This window comes from Pantherophis guttatus, chromosome 2, assembly GCF_059756535.1.
Source record: "Pantherophis guttatus breed Tessera chromosome 2, ASM5975653v1, whole genome shotgun sequence".
Classification (NCBI taxonomy): domain Eukaryota; kingdom Metazoa; phylum Chordata; class Lepidosauria; order Squamata; family Colubridae; genus Pantherophis; species Pantherophis guttatus.
The window spans coordinates 292266936-292292400 of record NC_142064.1 but is presented as its reverse complement, the minus strand read 5'-3'; the positions used below and the strand labels follow the sequence as shown (position 1 = coordinate 292292400).

Genomic DNA, 25465 nt, shown 5'->3' with positions numbered 1-25465 from the left:
TTCTTTCACAAAGTGGCTAAATTAGTAGGCCAGAGAAATGCTGTGGACACGATAGACTTAGACTTCAGGAAGGCATTCGACAAAAACTGAGGCTACAATTTCACTTTGTATTTTATTGTGCTGGGAAAAAGTTTCTTTCATCTCTTTTTTCCTTTTGCCCTTTAACCCCCACTTCTCCTTCCCTTTTCTTTCCCTTCCCCATTTCCCCAAGACTTTTATTTTCTCTTTCACGCCCTTATAATCTTAATAAGAAAACAATAAAAAGCAGCCTTTTGTTTTAGGGGCCTTCCTGTTCCCCAGTCAAAATAGGCAAATCTCATCAGGATCTGAACAATCAGATGGCAAAAATTTCTTCCAAAATGTCACTGTATATATTTTTCTGCTGAAAGTAGAGATTGTGGTTCATTATGGCAAAGATGTGGACGTTCTCCGAGGAAAGGAGCGGGAAGCGGAGGAGAAACGGCCCAACTTCATTCCGGGATCTTCATTCAGGGCTGCTTTGCAAGGAAAAGGGGGATCCCGACCCACAGAGAGAAAGAGGGAGATTCGTACACAATTCGGGTTCAGCGGCAGGAAACCTGAAGGAGCCGGTCCGTCCAGACGTTCTCAGCAAGGGAGACACGTGTTTCAAGGAAGGGAAATTGTAAAGCCAAGAGATCCCTACGGAGATTCTCCCGTGAAGGGGGAGGGGCTGGGGAGAGGATCCGGCTGGATTAGGGGGGATCCCTGCAGACCCTGCCTGGACTGTCAGCTGAGGCTTTTCCTGGCTTCCCTTCGGATTGGGGGGAGCGTGTGACCCCCAAGTCCTGGCTGGCTGTAGGGATGCCCCTCCCCCCTTGTCATCCAGGGCAGCTGCTGGGGGCTCCCTCCTCCCAGATTGAGCCCCGAAGGACCCCTCGAGCTCTGGATCCACTTTGCCCTTCTGGACTCTCGGCAGATCCAGCTTAGGCTCCTTCTGGGCACTCTGGGAACTCAAAGGGCATCTAGTCCACCCCTCCAGTCCAGGCGCCCAGAGGAAGGATGAGAATCGGGGGAGAATCATGGGGGGGGAGGGGGGCAAAAGGAAGAGGAGATTCTCCCCCCGGAGCTGGCATGAAAGACCCCCCAGATTGCAGCCCCCCAAGACTGAAGGGATTCCCCTCCCCCACTTTCTCCGCTTCTCTCTCTGCGCAGAACTCTCTCCTGCATCGGGCGAAGTCAAGGGAGGCTCTGCCCGGAGACCGATGACGCTGCAGAAGGGAGAATTCCCATTGGTCCTCCTGCTCTTTCTGGACTCTCCCTCTTCCGAAGTCCCTCCTCCCCCCCTCCAGACCCTCCGATTCCTCCTCTGGGGCTGGGAGCGTCTTTCTCCCCCCTTTGGGGCGCTTGTGGGGAGCCTCCATGGCTTTGGCTGGGCTCCCCCTGATGCTGCTGCTGGGGGCGCTGGCCCGGATCCCCGGAAGCGAAGGGGGGGAGGAGACCCCCGGTAAGGAGGGGGCTGGGCGGGGGAGGAGGGGGCTGGGAAGGGGGAAGGAAGCCGATGGGTCCCCAGAGCCTCCAGCAGCCTCCATCTCTGCGTGGTCTCCTCTCCCTTCCTCCCCACAGCCCCCCCGCAGGAGGACGGAGAGGGACCCTAATCCTAACCCTCCCCCCATGTAGCCAGGTGGGGGTCGCAGCCTCTCCTGTGCCTGGGTGGGAGGGGGCTGCAGGGAAAGAGGAAGGGGGGAAAAGCGAAAGAGGGAAACTGAGGCATTTTGAGCCCTGAATCCCCAGAAGGGAAAAGAGGCATTTGAGCAAAAGTCTTTGGGCTTCTTCAGAAACTTCACTTTTTCTCCTCAGATTTGGGGCTTTGGAGGTCAGGCAAGAGGGGGGCTTCGGTGCCTTGGGGGGGGCTCTGAATTTGGGGAGGAGACACATAACTCCTGTCACCCCCATAATCCCCCTGGAGGGGAGGGGGAAGTGAGGGAGGAGGAGGGGGCGGGAGACCCTCCCTTTGAGAGGCTCTTTGGGGGGCTGCACTGCAGGGTCTTTTTGGGGAGGGGGAGAGGAATCAGGAGTCACCCAAAGGGAGGGAGCTGGGCTGAAGATTCGGGGGAAGAAGAAAGGGGGGGAGAGACGGAGGGAAGGTGGGGGTTGAAGGGCTGGGAGACCCCAGGAGAGTCGGTCTAGATGTCCTCATTGTGACTCTCCCCAGATCCCCTCCCAAAGGAAGAGAGAGTGGGGGGGATGGAAGCTACTTTCCCTCCAGCCCCCCCCATCCTTCCTGCCCCTTGAGATCCAGCCTTCCCTGCAGAGACTGAATGGGATCGCTGGACCGGTTGAGCTTCTGCCTGCCTTTTCCCACCCCTCCCCCTCTTCCCTCCCCCCTCCAGACCCCCCAGGAAGCCTCCCTTCCTCTCTGGGACTGAGAGAGTTCCCGCTCCCTCCTCCAGGGGGCGTCTTCCCCCAGTCTCTCTCGGAAGGACTCCAGCAACTCCCCCCTCCCACGTAGATCCCCCCTCCTCCTCTCCCAGCAGCTGGGAGCGATGGGCCGTGGAGTCCCTCCTGACGGCTTTCTTCCTCTCCCTCGCAGCCCATTTCCTCTACCAGCATAAGGGCGAGTGCCGCTTCCTCAACGGGACGCAGCGGGTGAGGCTCCTGTACAGGAACTTCTACGACCGGCAGGAGATTCTCCGCTTCGACAGCGACCTCGGGGAGTTCGTGGCCGTCACGGAGTTTGGGAAGGTGGATGCGGACGCCTGGAACAGAGACGAGCACATCCTGCAGTACGAGAAGGCCCAAGTGGATTCCTTCTGCCGACACAACTACGGGGTGTACAACTACGAGGCGCCCAAGAGGGAGGAGCGGGTGGTTGGCCGGAGAGGTGAGTTCGTGGGGGGGAGAAGAGTTTGGGGGGAGTTTGGGGGACAGGACCCCCTTTTGCTTTCCTTGATTGAGACTCTCCCGGGTGAAGATTTCGTGGTGGTTTCAAAAGCAAGGATGACTCAAATTCAGTGGAAAAATCAATCAATTAATGAAAAGATTAATTAAAAGACATCAGGTGATTCAGGGCTCTGGCCAGCCCCACGGCTGCCTCCTCCTCTCCGCCCCCCCTCCCAGGAAAGCCCCATAGCCCCATTGGGACCCCTTTCCAGAAGGCCAATTAAGGGGGGGGTCTCCCTCCCCCTCTGGGGCCTTTGGGATTTTAGGATTTTAAAAAAAAAGAATCTTCAAAGGGAATCCACGAAATCCTTTCTCTCCAGGTCTCCCTTCTCTCTATAATAAATAAATAAGTAAGTAAGTAAAATAAACAAATATATAAAATTAAATAAATAAATGAAGAATAAATAAATGAAAAGCTAAATCAATAAATAAATAACTAATAAATAAAATAAATAACTAATAAAATAAACTAACGAAAGAAAGAATAATAATAAATTAACTAAATAATAAAATAAATTTAATAAATCATAAACTAACTAAATAATAGAATAAATAATAAACTAATAATGGCAATAAATAAACTAAACAATAAAATCAATCAATCAATCCAGATAGAATTTATACAACAGTTGTATACAGTGTACAACTACCAGGAGCCCAAGGCGGAGGAGCGCCTGATGGGCCGGAGAGGTGAGTCTGGGGGAGGGGGGCTCTTCCCTGGGAGGGGACCCCCCTTTCCTTTCATTCACTTCATTCCTTGGGATCCTCCCGGATGGAGGTTTTACTCCTCATTTATTTATTTATTTATTCTGCACTCTCAGATGGACAAAATCTTCTTCCCAGGCTCCAAACTCTCCTCCTGCCTGGAATCTGGGATCCCTTCGATCCATTTCCCCCCCCACAAGGAAATCCATCCAGATAAGGTTTTTTTGGGGTGGGGGTGGGGGAGGGGAATCCAGCCAGGTCTCTCTCTCTCCTGCTCAATACTGGCAGTCCTCCACTTAACAACAGTTCGTTTAGTGACCGTTGAAAGTTACAACAGCAGTGAAAACAAATGACTTATGACTGTTTTTCACACTTACGACCGTTGCAGTCTCCCCAAGGTCACGTGATCCAAATCCAGATGCTTGGCAACACACTCGTACTTGTGACGGTCACAGTGTCCCGGAGTCATGTCATCCCCTTTAGCGACCTTCCCATAAGCAAAGTCCATGAGGAAGCTGGATTCACTTAACAACCCTGCTACTCATTTAACAACTGCAGTGATTCACTTAATGACTGTGGCAAGAAAGGTCGTAACATGGGACAACATTCATTGAACAAACGTCTCACTTAGCAACAGAAATGTTGGGCTCAATTGTGGTCCTAAGTCGAGGACTCCCTGTATTTACATATATATTTCTCTCTATCCCTGATTCATTTCTATCCTATTCAGGAACCTCCCGTCTCCCTCCCTCTTCCCACCCAGAAGCCCCTCCCTCTCTTCCTCTGCTCCAGAAATGCTGGTTTTCGCACTTTGGGATAAAAAAATGTGGGTTTAATTTAACCAAAATAAAAAAAAAGAATTAGCGGACGCTTTTTCACCTGTCGACCCCTTTCTATGGATCTCCTGCTTTTTCTTTTTTCTTCTTTCTTCATTCAGAGTCATTTCCAGTCCAGCAGCTTTTCAATCCAATAAAGAAACAGATGAGTAACGGAAGCAGCTTAGAATTTGTAATCATGATTCAATGCTTAAACCGAGATGTAAAAACCCCAATAATGGGAATCCTGATCGCTTCTGTTCTTCCTTCCTGGGGAGGCTCCTGATTTGGGGGGAGAATCCAAAAACACCCACAAACCTTAAAACTGAATTTGGGGTCATAAGAAAGAAATTGGGCCTCCATTCAGCCCTGAAGCCTCAGATTCTTTCCTTCTCCCTCCCAGATTCCTTCAATGTTGCCTACATTTCTTTTTCTCCTTTTATTTCTTTGTCTAATAAAAATCTTCTATATTTCTATCCACTGATGGGGTTTCAGAGGCCAATCAAGGATTTTAGCTGCCCTTGTTGCCATTCGGCCTTTCCAGAGAAATTATATTCCTTTATTAGAATCAGAGAAGTCTTGAAAGCATCTTCACTTAAGAACTGGTTAAGTTTAATGTTCGCATTGTAACTCCAGAGATTCTCCAAAAATAACGTCTCACCATAGAATCCAATAAGATCCTTTTTCCATAAGAGGAAAACCTCCAGATCCTAAGAGAGAAAAGCCTCTTGGAGCATTTGCTCCTTTGGTAAATAATTGAATATTTTCTGGGAACCTGCAGAGATTTTGCTCTCCACATATTCAGTCAGGAGGCAAAACTCATTTTCACTCCTAAATTCTTCCCTGCAAACCTGGGAGGATTTTACCTGCCACATAAGGTGCATTTGGAAATGTTTTTACTACCAAAGAGGATATTTTCATGGAGATAATAATATTCAGCTATATAATTTGTTTCTGGGCGATGTTTAAAGTTTATTTTTCCCCTACAAACAGCACAACGTTCTTGTCATCTGGCACAGTACTTGAAATAATTCTCATTCCAATAATATTTAATATAGAGATTTCACTTTCACTTTTATTCATTTATCTAGTGATTTTTGAGAACCTGCGAAAGTGCCCCAAGTGCCAATTGTGTTGGTGTTGTGAGTGTGTCTCTTTTGTGGGCCTCTCAGGGCCTCCCTCCCTCCTCCCTCCTTTTGGGGGTCTCTGGGGGGATTTTCCCTTCAGGGAAAGGAGCTTCATCAGCTGCCCAAACACCCCAAAGCCCATCCTCCCCTCCTCTTTTCCTCCCTCCCCTCCTTCCTTCCTTCCTCCCTACCTGGTTCAGGGACAGGACCAAAATTTCTGTCTGGATAGTTTGTTAAAAACCTTTAGCTGCTCCCAAGCTTTATCCACATAAATAGAATGCATTTTTATTATAAATCCAAAATAGTGATCCTGAATTTCATTTTGATTTATATAATTTCTTCTTCCTCAAAAGTATTATTTTTACTTCCATGAAAATACTTCAGACAAGAGGCCAATAATTCTCCAGAGGTTCCTGTTCTTTATTAAAAGAACAAGAATATTTATTAAATTCCGTGTATTTAAAGCCAATTATTGGTCAGGCTCCAGTTGAGGAGACTTGAAATCACAGGATGTTTCTTGAGTCCTTTTGGGGGAATTTTCATGATGTGGGGCAGCTAAAATGTACTTTGTCCTCCTGCTGTTTTAAATCAAGAGGTCTCTATTTGTCTATTAAACTGGGTTCCTGGATGGGCAGAGGGAGAAAGTTGTGTCCCTTGGGAGGTATTTAAAAGGAAAAAAAAATTTCCGATCCAATTAAAATCTCCAGCAACTCCCATCTGGCCAAATAGGAACCCCAAAATCTTCACATGGCAGTCTTGTAAATAAGGAGGTTTGGGATGGGCTATAAAAATAAACATGGAAAAATACCAAATTGCAGCTTTAAAATCTGATCCTTCCATTTTCTTGATAAAAGTCTTTTTCTCATCCAAACTTTGCATTTCCTGTTTTTTTAAAAAAAGCCATTTTCAGTTTGTAAAGCCTCTGCCTTCTTTTAGCAATTCCACAAAGGCCTTTAATGTCCCAAGAGGCAAATGGGATTTTCCTGAAAAATAAAAAAAACTCACACCTGAAATGCTGCTATTTGTCTGCGTGGAAACCTGACCAGATCCCAGGTTGGAATTACAAAGAACCATTTAAAAATGGGTTCTTCTTAAGCATTATAGAATTTACTGTTAATAAGAAAATCCCTCAAGAGAAAAAAAAAATAGTTAGCAAAGGACTCTGGGCTGGAATGGATCTCTTGTCAACTCTCTTGGGGGGCTCATCCAGACTAAACCCCCCCCCATTAATCCATCCAAGAGTTGTGCCAGTTGGAGCATTTGCTGAAGGAGGAGATCCAGATCCAAGAATCCCTCTGGATCCCTTCCCCACTCCCTGCCCCCCTCATCCAGGGCAGAAGCTTCCCTGTCGGAGTCAGAGGGACCCCTCCCCACCTCCTTCCCCAGGAATGGCCGGTCCCTGCGGCTGGGAAGGAGGCCGGCTGGGTGCAGGCAGAGCCTGGTCTGAGGGGGGGGTCTCCCTCTGAATCCCCCCAAAGCCCCCCCAGGAAGGATCCTTGGGAGAGATCATGAGATCCCCCAAAACCTCTTCTGTCCTTCCTGCTCTGAAGGGGGGATCCAGGGTCTCTCATCTTCAATGGGGGAGAAACTTTTCCTTCAGGGGATTCTGGCAGTTATGGGGAGCAAAGGGCTGCCCCCCCCATTGGGCTCCTTTGCCCTTTCCTTAAAAATGCCTCTTTCTGTTGAGGCTGCCTAAAATTGGGGGGTTTTGTAGCCACATCACATTTTGCACTTTTCCCCCTGAAATCTTCTGCTGATTTTTTTGTTTATTTCTGCATCTTGTGGCTCCAAAAGGGAGAAAAGGGAAAGTGGAAGGAGAAATTTTCTCTCTCCAAATAAAACTTTTTGAAAAGTGATTGAAACACCGAAGAAATTGGGACAAAGATCTTCTCTTCTCTTCTCTTCTCTTCTCTTCTCTTCTCTTCTCTTCTCTTCTCTTCTCTTCTCTTCTCTTTTCTTCTCTCCTCTCCTCTCCTCTCCTCTCCTCCCCTCTCCTCCCCTCTCCTCTCCTCTCTTTCCCCCCCCCCACTCTCTCTCTTTCTTTCTCTTGGCTAGCTTCCTTGATCACCTTCAGGGCTGCCCAGAGGCATTTGGCTCCGTCCTCTCTCCTCTCCTCTATAACCTCCGCATGAAGCCGCTGGGTGAGGCCATCCGTCACCAGGGCTGGAGGTCTCCTCCATCTGCTGATGTTATAAGGTTTCATCTCCACCTCTGGGGACCCAGGAGATGCTGAGGCTGCCCCCTCGAGGGTCCCGGAGGCTGTGGGGGGAGGGGCTGAATGGGGGATTAGGGGCTTCGGCTGAACCCTGGAAAGGCCAAAGGGCTTTGGGTGTTGGGAGCCCCAAGATGGGGGACTTTAACCAACTTCCTTCTGGGTGGAGCTGCATTGTCCCAGAGACCCAGTTGGCAATTCTGGAGATTCTCCTGGACTCCCGGACAGCAGGGGGCAGTCACGGCTAGGAGAGTGTCTGTAAGACTTTGGGTTAGCTGTGGCCACTTTGGCAAATAAATTTAATAAATAACTAAGTTTACTAAACAAAGAAACAAACAAATGTTGTGGTATTAGATCTAATTAAAAATCTGGTTTCATTTTCAACGAGATCCCAAGAATCATCCGACTCGTGCTGCGTCTGTCCTTCCCGTCTTCTGCATCTTTCTTTCCTGTTGTGTCTCTCATGTGGCTCCTTCTCCTCCTTCCCTCCAGCCAAGCCCACCGTCTCCATCTCCCCCACCAAGATGGAGCCCTCTTCCCCCAACACCATCCTCCTCTGCACCGCGACCGGCTTTTACCCCGTGGAGATCGAGGTCCAGTGGCTGAAGAACGGGCAGCCGGAGGAGGAGGGCGTGGCCTTTGGGGAGGAGCTCCAGAACGGAGACTGGACCTACCAGCTCCAGGTGATGCTGGAGACCCAGCCCCAACGGGGGGATGTCTATACTTGCAAGGTGGGGCATGCCAGCCTGGAGGCCCCCATCACCGTCCAATGGGGTAAGCCCCTCCCTCCCCTCCCTCCCCTCCTGCTCTGGGGACCCCATCCTGCCTTGAGAAGGGGAAGGAGCCCACCCCATGGGGAGAGCTGGAATGGAGTCTCCTGGGGGAAGGTGGGCCTCATCCTCCTGCTCAGGTGAGGCTCCTTCTCCTTCCCCAGAGCCCCGTTCCTCCAGCTCTGCCAGGAGCAAACTCTGGACGGGGATCATGGGGGCCGTGATAGGAGTGGCCTTCCTGGGTGTGGGGCTCTTCTCCTACCTGAAGAGCAAGAAAGGTGAGTCTGGGGGGCTGGAGGGGAGGTGGTGGGGAGGGGACCCTCTAGGGGAGGCCTCTCCTCAAGCTTAGCAGGTGGCCAAGAGGGGCCCCTTGGGGAATATTTATGGGATCTTCTGTTCTTGGAGGGGCTTTAAGTGAAGACAATGCAACCTATTATGGGCTATCAATGGGGAGGGGGACCCCCTGAGTCCTCCAGCCCATGAAGGGTTCTGATTGGGTCTTTTTCTCCTTCCAGCAATTCCCATCCAACCTCCTGCAGGTGAGTTTCTCCTCTTCTTCCTCATCTCAACCCCTCCTACAAATTATAGGTGGCTTTTAAAATTCCTTAATTGTTCCTTTAAAAAAAAAACTTGCCTGAACAAAACCTCCTTGTTGTGGAAAGAGCAGTTTTTTGGATTTTGGGCAACGTTTCTTTACAGAGATCTGAAAAAGTATTGCAATGAAAAACAAAAGCAGATACAAACGCTAAAATCTTGCCCAGAATTTTTCCAGGTTTTGGGAAATTGCCAAAGGGAAGGGAAGGGAAGGGAAGGGAAGGTGGGGGCCATTCCTTCCCATTCCTCCCTTCGGGAGGGAGCACCCCAGGTTTAAATTCCCCCACGCATTTTGTAAGCAACCCACCCATTCTGTTAGGCCACGCCTACCCAGTCACATTACCCCCCCACCAAGCCACGCCCACAGAACCGGTAGTAACAAATTTTACATTTCACTCCTACTATGCACTGCGGTATTTTAGGCCACTTCAGCAAATGGCAGGAGATCTGCCCAGCTAAACTGCTGATAATTAACATAGCATCTCAGGTATTGTTCTATCATTGCATTCGCTCGTTCTATACCTCCATTCGTCCTCGGGTGGGAGGTGGAGCTGAGTCCTTGAGATGAACATATCAACTGAATGAACTCCCTCCAAAACTTCTCCCTGAACTGCACCCCACCCTCCGGTCTGAGAGGATCCTTCTTGGCACCCCATACAGACTCATTTGGGTTCATTAGTTGGAACCTGGACAGGCTCTTCTTCCTGACCCCCCTTCTCCTTGTGAGAATTCCCACGACTTCTGGCCAAGTGAGCCCAGGCTCCCCCCTTTGCTGCCACTCCCATCGTAGCCCCGTCTTCTCTCTTCATATGAATCATCTGCAGGGAGGGAGCTGGGAAGGGGGCCCTCCCCTCTTGATGAACCCTTTAATTAAGTCAGGGAAAATTCCAGAAGCCCCTGGAGATGAAATGGTGAGGAATCCCTGGTCCATTCCAGCCTTTTCCTCCCTGAAATGGGCGGATTCTCCCTCTATCTGTCTCTGCCTATCAATCACCCCCCTGCAGTGTGGGCCTGCCTTGAAGGTGGGGGCTGAAAGGGAAGAAAAATATGTTATTGATACTAAAAGATTCTCTTTATATTCTGATTTTCTTCCCCATCTCTTTTTCTTCAGCACTCATGAATTAATCCTGCTCTCCGATGCAAAAGGATAATTTTTCCTTTAGTCAAGTATGACTCTTCGTCCTATTTGCAGCCTCTGAGAAATGGAGGCTGAAGGTGGCAGGTCGGGGAGAGGAGGAGAATGACAGCCTGGACCTTCTCCTGCTGAGACTGCCCCCCCCTTTCATACAGGTCCTCTCTTTCTTGGGAGGGAGGGATGGAGACTGTCTCCAGGGATGCTGGGCTGACCTGTCACTCTAGCCCCCTCATCACTCCTGGCTTTGAACCCACAGCAGCTTCATCTCCATCACTTCCCTTCCCTTCGCTTTGCTATAAAAGAATAAACTTCAGAAGGAGGAAAACCCTGGAATCCTTCCTTCCTTCCTTCTTTCCTCTTCCTCTTTTTTGAACCCCACAGGAGGCTCCTCCCTCCGCTGCCTCTAGATCCACCATCCTGGCTCCTTCGGATCCGAAGCCAGAACTGGTTTGGGAGGAGGATGGGCAGATCAAGGGAGGGGGAAGGAGCTGAACCCACCCCCCTACTCGGAGGTCCCCTTGTTCTGCTTCCCTTCAAGCCCCCCTTTGAGGAGCAGAAGGCCAGCAGACACAGTCCTCCCCAGGCACTTGTGGGGAGCCAGAGGCTCCCTCTATATTCACCCAGCCATTTCAGCCATTTCCTTCACAAACGGAGGGTCCTGCCCCGTTTTGGGCTCCCTCCCTCCCTCTTTGGGGCTCAGATTCTAATGGTGTAGGGCAGTGATGGCTAACCTTTTTGCCATCGTGTGCCAGGAGCAAGGGGGGGCACTCGCACACGTCCCACCGGAAATTGGTAAACAGGCCGTTTCTGGCCTCTGGAGGGCTTCCGGGGGGTGGGGAAGGCTGTTTTTGCCAGTTGGCCAGCGTGCGTGTGCACTCCAGAGCTGAGCTCGCGTGCCCACTGTTACAGCTACGCATGCCACCTGTGGCACGCGTGCCATAGGTTCCCCATCATGGGTATAGGGTCTCCTGCTTGATGGTATAAATGGTGTAGGGTCTCCCCTGTGATGACCCAGGGCGTGGCACGAAGGCAACATAGCCAGAGAACAAGTATGAGTCCCTTTATTGGCACCGACTTTGCCCCCAACGTCCCGTTTACTCTCCAACCTGGAGGAAAGCTCTCCCACAAACCTGCAGCAGCTTCTGGCTGCAGATACTCCAGTCCAAACACTGTGAGCAGAATGACTGCCATCAATCACTCCAGCAGGGCAGCAGCAGCATATTTTATTGCGGTCATAGACCAAAAAAAACCCAAAACATCCAAGACACATAGCTGGCACACGACCAGACTGAAGTGCAAAACTGCGACAAGATCAGTGGTGAAAACCACTCCGTGAAACTCACAGTTCATGTATTTTAAATTTTTTGCTCCAATCTTTATGTACTATAGTCAATTAAAATTTTACATAGGTAGAAAATACCATATTGCAATTTACATAAAATCCACACATCGGTACTTTATACAGCCACCAGCTAACTCAACCGCTGACAATCAATAAAGCTAACCTCAGTCAATGGGTCCAGCCCGTCCCTTTCCCCAGCTCTTACATCCCAAGACTGCAGCAAAAAATTTTGCTACCTTTAGTGTAATCTTAGAATCAGTATCTTGGAGTAAGAAGCGAAGACTGAGATTTTCAGATAATCCAGGAAATCTTTGGCAAATGGGGGAGATAAGTTCTGACCTTACCTCCCGATAATGGGGGCATGTAAATACGATGTGAGCCAACGATTCCGGAGATCGGCCGTCACATGAACAGTGGGTGGATTTCACACACCCCGAGCACCTGCTATCTAGGACATTCGAGGGGATCACATTAAAATGTGCCTTTAGAAAGGCCAACCTGTATTTAACAAAGGATAGCGTAGAGAGGTATTTGGGGGGGGGGTGCATTCGGGGAGTAATACCAAGAGACAACAGAGAACATACTCCCGCACCAAGTGCCAGATTCTGTTGTCTTTCAATATCATCCAATCGCTGAAATATCAGCGATTTGGCTGCATCTGGGCCAAGCATAAGGGCTTCAATAGGGGGAATACCTATCTTCATAAGTTTGGTGTGAATATTGCGGGCCCAAGGACCGTGGAAGTCGTCCCGCCATAAGCACTGGCCTAAATAGTAGTCTGGAAGTCTGACCCACAGGGTCAGCCAGTAGCCAATGGCACGCTTCCACAGAACAGTAGCGAGAGATGGTGCGCCCAGTTCCAAGCGGATTGCAGCATTGCTCACACAGTGGGGGGGACTCCCATTAGGCAGCGTAAGAACTGGCTTTGAACTGACTCGAGGAGGGAAATATTTGTTTGAACCCAAAGGGGGGCGCCGTATGTAATGGCAGCTATCACCTTTGCCCTATATACTTTCAATACTGAGGGAATCTGTTGGGCTCCCTCCGTGTAAAAGAATTGCAGAAGGGCATGCGTAATCGCCTTGGCCTTGGTGCGGACGGACTTGACCTGCGTAAGCCACATGGCATTAGATTGGAAAAGAATGCCTAAATATTGGAATCTATGGACCTGTTCCACTGGTATGCCAGCGAGCTTCCACTGATAGTTTTTCCTGCTTCTTGAGAAGATCATAATCTTAGACTTAGAATGGTTGATAAACGGTTGGTTGGCGCAACAATAGTTGGAAAGGATTTTAAGGGCTCTAAGCAGACCCACCCGAGAGAATGAAAGAATCGCAGCATCGTCCGCATAGAGCAGGAGCGGGCACCTGTAGTCAGCTAATCTGGGGGCATGGATATACTCCAGTTGGACCATTAATGCCCTTCTCCAATCGCTAATATATAAGTTAAAAAGAAGGGGTGCCAATATACATCCCTGTCTGACCCCCTTATTAACAGGGATGGCGTTGGAAAGGTCCCCTTGGGGGGTAAGGCGCACTTTTGCCTCCGTTCCCTCGTGCAGTTGGGAGATGAGCCAGAGAAGTCTTCTATCAATGCCCCAGGAAAGGAGTTTGCCCCACAGTTTGTATCTGGGAATACTATCAAAAGCAGCCTTTAAGTCTATAAAGGCAACACAGAGACGGCCTTTCCTAGGGGTAGAGTATTTTAAGGCTAGATGGTATAGGATCAGAGCATGGTCAACAGTAGAATGATCTGCTCTGAACCTCGCCTGCTCATGACCGAGCAGACCGGCCTCCTCGACCCAGCACTCCAGCCTGGACAGGAGGAACCGGGCATAGAGTTTCCCCAGTACTGACAATAAACGGATGTTTTGAAAATTGCCTGGATTGGAGGGGGAACCTTTCTTATGAATTGGCATGATGATGGCATCCTCCCAGACCTTAGGGATAATGCCTGTTTGATTAATCGCATTAAATACCTCAGTAAGGACAGTAATCCACCAGTCCTTATGGGTTTGTATGGCCTCAGCGGGGATAAGGTAAACAAATAATTCCCTCAACCCTTGATTGATTTACTACATCTCTACTACTATTAATCTTTTCATCGTTCCCACCACCCATCTCCTCCCACTTATCACTGCCTGACTGTAATTTTGTTGCTTGTATCTTTACGATTTATATTGATATTGTTTCCTGATTGCTTATTTGTTCCCTGTGACTATCCTCAAGTGTTGCACCTGACGATTCTTGGCGAATGTATCTTTTCTTTTATGTACACTGAGAGCCTATGCACCAGAGACAAATTCCTTGTGTCTCCAATCACATTTGGCCAATAAAGAATTCTGTTCTGTCCTGTTCCGTTCCGTTCCGTTCCGTTCCGTTCCGTTCCATTCCATTCCATTCCATTCTATTCTATTCTATTCCATTCCATTCCATTCCATTCCATTCCATTCCATTCTAAGAGACAAGATACATTCGTCCAGAATCAGAGGGCACAACACCCAGTGACAGTCATACGGCACAAGAAGCAATCAAATCATCCTGGGAAACAATCAAAATCCATATAAATCGCAAGGAAGAAGCAACAAAGTCAGAGTCCTGGAGTCCCAAGTGGGGAGGGGGGAACTCGTCAGATTTGCAGCTGAGGCTAAGTTGGCAGGAGTAGCCACAACCCCAGAAGAGAAGCTCAGGATCCCTATGGATCTGCCACTGAGCCCCTCCCCCTCCATACTGGTCCCCTTTTCCTCTCTTCCCTCCCATCCTTCCTCCGTCAGAGCCTCCCCAGAGAGCAGGGAGGGTCTCCCCACAAAGGGTCCCAAGGGGGAGAATGTGGGTCCTTTGAGTGACATTTCTCCAACCCTCCATCGGTTTCTTTCCTGGGCTCTCCAGGGTCTCCTCGGGGGTCAGGAAGGGCCCCTTCAGCCTCCTCCAATGGGGCAGAGGACCTTGTGGCTGCCCCACCTGCAGACTCAGCCATGGGGCGGAGGAGGAGGAGGAGGAGGGGAGTCCCTGAGCTGTCCTGAGGGAGAATGGAGGCTTGTTGCCTGCTGGATCCTGGCCAGGTCCTCAGTTCCGCTTCGGAGGAGCCCAAAGCTTCAGGCTGGGGAAGCGAAGCCCAAGCGCCTCTGCAGCTCTTGGGGGATGGAGAAGGAAGGGCTGCTCGGTGTGTGTGTGTGTGTGTGTGTGTGTGTGTGTGTGTGTGTGTGTGTAAGAGAGAACTTGGAGAAGAGCACAATATTTGGGGGATTGGAAGCATGAAAGGGGCCCAGAGGTTCTGCCTGAGTCAGGTGAGGGGTGGAGGCCCCACAGAGGCTGCCTGGATCTGGGGCTGACTGTGTGCGAGTGGCTGTGTCAGATACACAACTGTGGGGCAGATGCTGGGGGGGACCTGGCTCTGGGCTGCTGAGGCTGGTGCTGGGCCAGGGGGGAGTTTGACCCCTCCAGCCCCCCCATCCCTGGAAAGGACCCAGGCCACCTCTGGACCCCCAAAGCTCTTGAAACAGGATCCGGAATTCAGGATCTCTCTAAGCCGCCTTTGCGTAACTCACAGGAACCCGAATCTCCCCCAAAGACTAGAAAAAAAGAACAAACGGCCAGAATGGAGAATCCGGCTCATTCATAATATAAAATGTTTGTGAGATTTATGGATCCTGTATATCTGTTGGCTGTTGGAGGGGAGGTGGGTCTTTTTCTTCCCTTCAGAGCTTTATTCTTGTCTTTTTCGAATGGGGTGTAAATGTGATTTATCTCTCTGGGTCTGTTGAAAACCAGAAGTTTTCCTTTCGGGATTCCTGGACAAGGAACGTGAAATATAAATTTATGACTTTATTACTGCACCTGCTGACTGCAGCAAGAATTCCTTATGTGCAAAAATGGAAAGAAACCTCCATCCCCAGGAGGGACGAAGTGATGGAATGAAAAATGTGGCAGAAATGGCAAAATAAACTTTTTGACCAGAGGAAAGAATAGATTTCCAGCTGGTTTTCTACCTGGAAGCCACTTCTGGACTTTGTGCTTGAGGCAGGAAAAAAAGGAAATCTGGAGTTTTGGGATTTACTGATTAAGTTAAGTTGTTGTTATAGAAATGGTTAATATTTACTTAGAAAAGAAATAAAAACCGAGGGTACAATTTCACTTTGTATTTTATTATGCTGGGAAAAAGTTTTTTTCCTCTCTTTTTTCCTTTTGCCCTTTATCCCCCACTTCTCCTTCTCCTTCCTTTCCCTTCCCCATTTCCCTAAGACTTTTATTTTCTCTTTCACGCCCTTATAATCTTCATGGAGCATCATAAAATGGAGCCTTTTGTTTTAGGGGCCTTCCTGTCCCACAGCCCAAATACCCAAATCTCATCAGGATCTGCACAATCAGATGGAAAAAATTTCTTCCAAAATGTCACTTTATATATTTCTCTGCTGAAAGTAGAGATTGTGGTGCATTATGGGAGAAGATGTGGACGTTCTCCGAGGAAAGGAGCGGGAAGCGGAGGAGAAACGGCCGAACTTCATTCCGGGATCTTCATCCGGGGCTGCTTTGCAAGGAAAAGGGGGATCCCGACCCACAGAGAGAAAGAGGGAGATCCCTACACAACCGGGGTTCAGGGGAGGGAAACCTGAAGGAGCCGGTCCGTCCAGACGTTCTGAGCAAGGGAGACACGTGTTTCAAGGAAGGAAAATCGCCCTTTTCTCTTGTGAAGCCAAGAGATCCCTACGGAGATTCCCCCCGTGAAGGGGGAGGATCCGGATGGATTAGGAGGGATCCCTGCAGATCCTGCGTGGACTGTCAGCTGAGGGTTTTCCTGGCTTCTCTTCGGATTGGGGGGAGCATGTGACCCCCAAGTCCTGGCTGGTTGTGGGGCTGCCCCTCCCCCCTTGTCATCCAGCGCAGCTGCTGGGAGTCCCTCCTCCCCTTCTGAGCCCCGAAGGACCCCTCGAGCTCTGGATCCACTTTGCCCTCCTGGACTCTCGGCTGATCCATCTTAGGCTCCTTCTGGACACGGTGGGAACTCAGAGGGCATCTAGTCCACCCTCCAGTCCAGGCGCCCAGAGAAAGGGAGATTGGAGGAGAATCATGGGGAGTGGGCGGGGGGAGCACAAAAGAAAGACGACATTCTCCTCCGGAGCTGGCATGAAAGACCCCCCAGATTGCAGCCCCCCAAGACTGAAGGGATCCCCTCCCCCACTTTCTCCGCTTCTCTCTCTGCGCAGAACTCTCTCCTGCATCGGGCGAAGTCAAGGGAGGCTCTGCCCGGAGACCGATGACGCTGCAGAGGGGAGGATTCCCATTGGTCCTCCTGCTCTTTCTGGACTCTCCCTCTTCCGAAGTCCGAGGGAAACTCCTCCCCCCCTCCAGACCCTCCGATTCCTCCTCTGGGGCTGGGAGCGTCTTTCTCCCCCCTTTGGGGCGCTTGTGGGGAGCCTCCATGGCTTTGGCTGGGCTCCCCCTGATGCTGCTGCTGGGGGCGCTGGCCCGGATCCCCGGGAGCGAAGGGGGGGAGGAGACCCCCGGTAAGGAGGGGGCTGGGCGGGGGAGGAGGGGGCTGGGAAGGGGGAAGGAAGCCGATGGGTCCCCAGAGCCTCCAGCAGCCTCCATCTCTGCGTGGTCTCCTCCCCCTTCCTCCCCACAGCCCCCCCCCAGGAGGATGGAGAGGGACCCTAATCCTAACCCTTCCCCCATGTAGCCAGGTGGGGGTCGCGGCCTGTCCTGTGCCTGGGTGGGAGGGGGCTGCAGGGAAAGAGGAAGGGGAGGAAAAGCGAAAGAGGGAAACTGAGGCATTTTCAGCCCTGTAGCCCCAGAAGGGAAAAGAGGCATTTGAGGCATTTGGGCTTCTTCACAAATTCAGTTTTTCTCCTGAATCTCAGATTGGAGGCTGTGAAGGTCAGGCAAGAGGGGGGCTTCGGGCCCTTCTGGGAGAGACCCTGAATTGGGGGAGGAGACACAGAACACCCCCACCCCCCATAATCCCCCTGGAGGGGAGGGGGAAGGGAGGGAGAAGGAGGGGGTGGGAGACCCTCCCTTTGAGAGGCTCTTTGGGGGGGCTGCACTGCAGGGTCTTTTTGGGGAGGGGGACAGGAAAGAGGGGTGATCCTCGACAGTGACCCAAACGGAGGGAGCTGGGCTGAAGATTCGGGGGAAGAAGAAAGGGGAGGGGAGAGACGGAGGGGAGGTGAAGACTGAAGGGCTGGGAGACCCCAGGAGAGTCGGTCTAGATGTCCTCATTGTGGCCCCTCCCCATTTCCCCTCCCAAAGGAAGAGAGAGTGGGGGGGATGGAGTTTACTTTCCCTCCAGCCCCCCCCCATCCTTCCTGCCCCTTGAGATCCAACCTTCCCTGCAGAGACTGAATGGGATTGCTGGACCGGTTGAGCTTCTGCCTGCCTTTTCCCACCCCTCCCCCTCTTTCCTCCCCTCCCCCCTCCAGACCCCCCAGGAAGCCTCCCTTCCTCTCTGGGACTGAGAGAGTTCCCGCTCCCTCCTCCAGGGGGCGTCTTCTGCCAGTACCTCAAAGGAAGGTCCCCCGCCACCCTCCTCCGTGGGTCCCCCCTCCTCTACTAGCTGCTGGGAGCGATGGGCCCTGGAGTCCCTCCTGACGGCCTTCCTCCCCTTCGCAGCCCATTTCCTGTACCAGCAGAAGTCCGAGTGCCGCTTCCTCAACGGGACGCAGCGGGTGAGGCTCCTGATCAGGTGGTTCTACGACCGGCAGGAGTTCGTGCGCTTCGACAGCGACCTCGGGAAGGTCGTGGCCCTCACGGAGTTGGGGGAGGCGAGTGCGGACAGGTGGAACAGAAATAAGTTCTACCTGCAGGATGCAAAGGCGGCTATGGATTTCTTCTGCCGGCACAACTACTGGGTGTACAGCTACCAGGCGGCCAAGAGGGAGGAGCGGGTGGTTGGCCGGAGAGGTGAGTCTGGGGGGGAGGGAGGGAGGGGGAGGCCAGGACCCCCCTTTCCTTTCCTTTCATTCCTTGGGATCCTCCCGGATGGAGGTTTTGCTCCTCATTTATTTATTTATTTATTCTGCACTCTCAGATGGACAAAATCTTCTTCCCAGGCTCCAAACTCTCCTCCTGCCTGGAATCTGGGATCCCTTCGATCCATTTCCCCCCCCCAAGAAAATCCATCCCAATATGTTTCTTTTGGGGTGGGGGAGGGGAATCCAACAAGGTCTCTCTCTCTCTCTCCTGCTCAATGCAGGCAGTCCTCCACTTAACAACATTTCATTTAGTGACCATTGAAAGTTACAACAGCAGTGAAAAACAGACTTATGACTATTTTTCACACTTACGACCGTTGTACCCTCCCCAGGATCACGTGGTCAAAATCCAGATGCTTGGCAACAGACTCGGACTTGTGACGGTCACAGCGTCCCAGGGTCACGTGATCCCCTTTTGCGACCTTCCAACAAGCAAAGTCCATTTAACAACTGCAGTGATTCACTTAATGACTGTGGCAAGAAAGGTCGTAACATGGGGCAAAATTCATTGAATAAACGTCTCACTTAGCAACAGAAATCTTGGGCTCAATTGTGGTCCTAAGTCGAGGACTCCCTGTATCTACATATATATTTCTCTCTATCCCTGATTCATTTCTATCCTATTCAGGAACCTCCCGTCTCCCTCCCTCTTCCCACCCAGAAGCCCCTCCCTCTCTTCCTCTGCTCCAGAAATGCTGCTTTTGGCACTTTGGATAAAACCTTATTTTTTACCCAAAACAAAAAAAAAGAATTAGTGGACACTTTTTCACCTGTCGACCCCTTTCTATGGATCTTCTGCTTTTTTTCCCTCTTTATTCATTCAGAGTCATTTCCAGTCCTGCAGCTTTTCAATCCAATAAAGAAACAGATGAGTAACAAAAGCAGTTTAAGAATTTGTAATCATGATTCAATGCTTAAACCGAGATGTAAAAACCCCAATTAGAGGAATCCTGATCGCTTCCGTCTTCCTTCCTGGGGAGGGTCCTGATTTGGGGGGGAGAATCCAAAAACACCCACAAACCTTAAAACTGAATTTGGGGTCATAAGAAAGAAATTGGGCCTCCATTCAGCCCTGAAGCCTCAGATTCTTTCATTCTCCCTTCCAGATTCCTTCAGTGTTGCCTACATTTCTTTTTCTCATTTTATTTCTTTGTCTAATAAAAATCTTCTATATTTCTATCCACTGATGGGGTTTCAGAGGCCAATCAAGGATTTTAGCTGTCCTTGTTGCCATTCGGCCTTTCCAGGGAAATTATATTCCTTTTATTCAAATCAGAGAAGTCTTGAAAGCATCATCACTTAAGAACTGGTTAAGTTGAATGTTCCCATTGTGACTCCAGAGATTCTCCAAAACTAACGTCTCACCATAGAATCCAATGAGATCTTTCTTCCATAAGAGGAAAACCTCCAGATCCTAAGAGAGAAAAGCCTCTTGGGGCATTTGCTCCTTCCGGAAATTATTGAATGTTTTAGAGGAACCGACAGAGATTTTGCTCTCCACATATTCAGTCTGTACCCTTGCCAGGTGTCCACTATGTTACAGATGAAAATACCTAACCTGATATCTGTAAATATGTGTGCTTGTTTATATGTCATTGTGTGATGTCATTGTGTCACTTACCATTGGTTAGTACTTACCATTAGCCCCGCCTTCTCTGTATATAAGTTCTTGCTCCTCCCAGATTAGTGCCTGTCTAATTGTGTTCCTGAGGAAGAAAAGAAATAAATATTACTATTACAAGAAAGCCTACAGTCTCTTATATATGGGCCTAACCAGGATAACCAAACTAGCAACAAATTGGTAGCAAGAGGATGGTTTGGTAGGCCCAACCGAACATAAAGATGCAAGACTCACATAACGACAAAAGAAGACCTGCCACCAGATACATAACGAAAAGAATGGCAGCTCAACTAACTCCTGACAAATATACACCACTTGAAAATATTAAGAAACAAACGCAATTACAAGAAAATGAACTGCTAACACCAAACAAAGAAGATGAGGTAAAAAGTAAAATACTAGAATTAATAGAAACAACTACAGCTGAATCAAATCTGCTTGTGAAAATCCGCAGCATAATAAACGACCACGGAACAGCAGCAGATAACGAAAATAACAAACAAGAAAACTGCAAGGTAAGAAATTCAACCCCTGACTTCAAAAATGACACCAAAGATGGCGACAGCTTCCCGCCTTTTTCATGGCAGCCATCTTACCCACCTAATACCTCTAAAATGCCTGACCAATTACTAAAAGAATTCCAAACCTCAAACTACGAAATAAAAAACAAAACCTACCAAGAAGATGATTACCCGAGTCCAAAAACAAATAAAAAACAATTATTTAAACAAAACAAAGCTCAACCTACTGAAGTAGAAATAGACAATGCTATACAGGTGCTAACTGCAGCACTCGGGACTAAACTAACAATACCAAACAAACAACCAGAAAATGAAATAGAAAATTCTAAACTACCATCTACCAAAGGCCAAAAAGAAATAGACTGTCTAAAGAAAGGCCTAGCCACCCGAAGAAAGACAAGCTGGCAATCATACTTACCTACTGAAGAGCAGCTCCCTGAACAACCCGGCTCCATTGGCAATGGTGGCCCGCCTCAAGCTCCACTTACTGACGACCTCAGAGAAGACTCCCCGATGAGCAGAGCAGCACCCCAGGCATTCTTCAGTCACCAGAGGCCCTCCGGAAACAAAGCAGAGTCAGCGCAACATAGAGATAAGTAAATACAGACATACATCTACCATACCCAGGCCTTATTGTGAGTATGCTAAGGTCTTAAATCATGGACAGCTACTAAACATGAATAACACCTCACTACACTCAGGGACAATACCTCCAGACTTTATAAAATTGAAATTAGATGGAAGCAACTTAATGGAATGGGATCAGTGTTTACAGATTGTATATATGAAAGAAAATGTTTTATTTTTTATTGATAACCCACCAAATAAGCCTTGGACCTATGAAATAGACTGCCTCCACCACAAAGCATACTATATGTTAATTGTTTCTATTTCCCCAAGTATACTCCCCAGTATAGAGCATAATTTAACTGTATTTGAAGTATATCAAAAATTATTCAGACTGTTCTATAGCAAAAATGTAGCCACTACCACAAAAATCTCTAGGGAATTCTATTCTGCCAAACTAAAACATGATACATCCATGAGTGAGCATATCTTGAATTTAAACGCTGTAAGAGCAGACCTTATTCAAAGGGGAGAAACCATTTCTGACAACACCATGAAAAGCATTATAATTAACTCACTAGATCACAGCTGGGATAACTACATTACACTAATAGATAACCTAAGTATAGAGCAAATTACTTTAGAAAACCTTACCAATAAGCTTATTACTGAAGATAGACTTAGAAGAGAGCGATATACACAACAAAGAGAAGGTAGAAATCAAAGAAGGACTGATTTCAGGGCCAGAGACAGATACCCACATGAATGTCTCACATGTGGATCTGAAAGACATCAGAGTAGAGACTGTCCCAAGAATATAGGATACAGTGACTCATATAAACACAAGGATAGAAGAATACACTTTTTAGACAGAACCTCCCCAGATTACAGGTATAAGAGAAGAGAATCACCACACTCTAGAGAAAGACAAACATACAGAAATAACCCTAGAAAAAATAAGAAAGGATCACTATATGGAATAAGAAATAATAACACTTTGATATCTGATTCACTCAACACCTGGCTCATAGATTCAGGAGCCACATGCCATACAACTCATAATAGAGAAATATTAAGTAACTTCACTGAAAAGAAATATTATATTAAAGTAGCAAACCAAAATAGAGTCCTAGTGAGAGGAATAGGAGACACGCATATAAAAGGTATAGGAAAAATAGAGGGGGTACTATTTGTGCCCGAAATTCCAAATAACATATTGGCAACCCTAAAGTTAAGCATAGACAATGCAATAGAAACCACTTTCAGAGGTGGAAAGGTATTCATGACTAAGAACAACAGAAACATAGGTAAACTATTTACAAATGATGGACTAACATACCTACTGCCACAAGATAACGAACTAGTCTATGCAAACTATCAATTAAGAAACAAAAAACCAAATTCAGATAGCCATGATGAAAATAATGATAAGAATGCATCAAACACTGATACTAATATGTCTGAAAATTTAAACAATGGAAAACCTATTCACGATAATTGTAGTCACTTACTCCACAGAAAGCTAGGACACGCGAGCTTTCCAGTCATACGAAAAATGTTAGAGTGTTCCGAAGATTTAAAAATAAAGAACTGTAAAAATTACTTAGAATGCTCTGTATGCAATTCTTCCAAAATTAAAAACAAGCCAAAACCCAAAAAAGCCACCCGCACCACACAATCAACCTTTCAACTAATTCATATGGATGTAGTAGGCCCATTAAAACCTTCAATTAAATACAAAAAAAGATACTTCCTGACCATAGTCGATGACTATAGTAGATTTGGTTTTGTATACACCCTTAACCACAAAAGTGAGGTTTTCAAAAAATTTAAGGAGTTCTTTAAAATGGTAGAAACACAATACAATACCAAAATCAAACAAATAATGACTGACAGGGGGTCGGAATTCCTATCCAACGAATTTTCAACTTGGCTAAAATCACAAGGAATATTGCACTTTAAATCTTGTCCATTTTCCCCATTCCAAAATGGAGTCTCTGAAAGGAAGAATGGTTTGCTACAAACCATGGTTAAATGTGTGTTAGATGATGCTGGTTTAAACCAGTCATTCTGGGCTGAAGCCCTTAATTATTCCAATTACACTATAAATCGCTTATGGTCCAGTACAATCAATAAGACCCCATACGAACTCATGTATGGAAGGAAACCAAAAATTGGGCATTTACACGTATTTGGTGTATCTGCTGATGTATATGTGCCCTCACAGTTAAGGCGCAAAGGAGAGAAAGTATCCAAAAGACTGATATTTATGGGGTACGAATCAGGAACCAAGGGATATCGCTTCATTGATAAAAATAATCACTTCATTGTATCCAGATCTGCCGTGTTTCATGAACACATGAACTGGTCAAAATTACATCTCAATGAAATTTACCCAGAATCAAAAAATATTACACACACGCACGCAAAACATCACACATCAGATACGAACCCCAAATCCACATCTACTAACAGAATCAAATGCCCAGTAATAGTTAATGATGAATGGAAAAAAGGACACCCCACTTTGAAAGTAGACCAATTAACCGAAAAAGAAGCTAAGTATATGCATAGCGATGAACATCCCCAGAATAGGCCCATTAGATCCAATAGGGGCATAATTCCTAAAAGATTAGATGATTACGTACTGTCTATCCAAGCTAAACACCTGACTCCTAACACATATGATGACATACTTAAGCTACCCCTAGAAGAAAAAAGTAAGTGGGAGGAAGCAATGAAAAAAGAGATGGACAGTTTGAGAGAACTAAATGTATATACACCAACAGACCTGCCCACTGAGAAATCCCCTATTGGCACTAGGTGGATCTATAAAATCAAGGAGCTAGAGGATGGTAAATTCCTATACAAAGCCAGGTTGGTGGCTCAAGGCTTTGCCCAAAGATTTCCGGATGACTATGAAGACACTTACTCCCCAACCGTTAGATCAGAAAGCGTGAAAACAGCACTAGTGTTAGCTTCTATCTTAAATCTGGAAGTATATCAATTTGACGTGCAGACAGCCTATCTGCACGCTGATCTAGATAAAGAAATTTATGTGAAAGCACCCCCAGGAAAGGATACAAAAAAGGGAGAAATTTGGCTATTAAACAAGAGCCTTTATGGACTAAAACAGTCCGGTAAGCGGTGGTATGAGTGCTTATCAAAGATACTTAAAAATATGGGTTTTGTAGCTACTTCATCTGATTTTTGTTTTTTCACAAAAAAAAATAATGATTCTATTGAATATGTTTTGATTTATGTTGATGATATATTGTATTTTGGACACGACAAAATTAAATGTGATAATTTCGCTGAACAACTAGGCAAAAATTTCAACTTAAAAATATTAGGAAAGGTAAATAAGTATCTAGGAGTCCAAATTGACAAAACAGATAAGGGGTTCAAATTATCTCAGAAAGACAAGATTATGGAACTCATACAAAAATGTAACTTAATTAATTCAAAAATTTGTGATACTCCTATGTCAACTGATTTTTTTAGGAATGTGTATAATGAGTACGAACCATTCAAGGATAACACGTTATATCGATCAATTATTGGGTCCTTATTATACATATCTAATTGGACCAGGCCTGATATCACCCTTGCTGTAAATTTGTTGTCAAGACATGTAAGCAATCCTAACTCATACCACTGGGAAGGAATTAAGAGGATTCTAAAATATCTAAAGTCTAGCATTGATATGTGCTTATTCTTAGAACCATTCATTTCTGAAAAACCAACTTTGACCTGCTACGCTGATGCTGATTGGGCTACTGATTCAAAAACCAGAAAAAGTACTTCTGGATATGTTTTTCTTATAAATGGCTGTGCGGTGCACTGGTACACAGGCAAACAGAATTTAATTGCCACTTCCACAGCGGAAGCCGAATATGTTTGTTTATCCAAAGCGGTCAACAATCTAACTTGGTTCGATGACTTGTTAACCAATGTGTGGGATGAACCTGTTTATCCAATTATTATCAATGAGGACAATAAGGCAGCAATTGATATATCAGCTTCCGAAGCAATAGGTCAACGATCTCGACATATCGATATAAAATATAAACATGTAAGACAACTGTCAAGTATAGGATTTATTAAAGCTATCCATTGCAATACTAGTGAACAAATTGCTGATATCCTCACTAAGCCATTGCCAACCAAACAACATATGTATTTGAC

General features: G+C 47.5%; 2 protein-coding genes across 3 annotated transcripts in view; both read left to right on the top strand.

The window, feature by feature from the left end:
- The window catches only part of LOC148116177 (H-2 class II histocompatibility antigen, I-E beta chain-like), a 252867-nt gene that overhangs the window by 157083 nt on the left and 70319 nt on the right, over nucleotides 1–25465 (top strand). The window lies entirely within an intron of this gene.
- Nucleotides 1320–19855, top strand: LOC148116180 (H-2 class II histocompatibility antigen, A-K beta chain-like). The gene is made up of 3 exons (XM_087888756.1): nucleotides 1320–1465; nucleotides 18207–18497; nucleotides 19845–19855. Exons 1-3 carry the CDS (start codon nucleotides 1381–1383, stop codon nucleotides 19853–19855), a joined length of 387 nt encoding a protein of 128 aa, XP_087744882.1. The 5' UTR covers nucleotides 1320–1380.

Excerpts from the sequence above, each read along its gene's own strand:
- LOC148116180 (XM_087888756.1), top strand. The coding sequence starts at position 1,381 with ATGGCTTTGGCTGGGCTCCCCCTGATGCTGCTGCTGGGGGCGCTGGCC. Across the intron at positions 1,466-18,206 it reads AGGGGGGGAGGAGACCCCCG|CCCATTTCCTGTACCAGCAG; the intron begins GTAAGGAGGGGG and ends TCCCCTTCGCAG.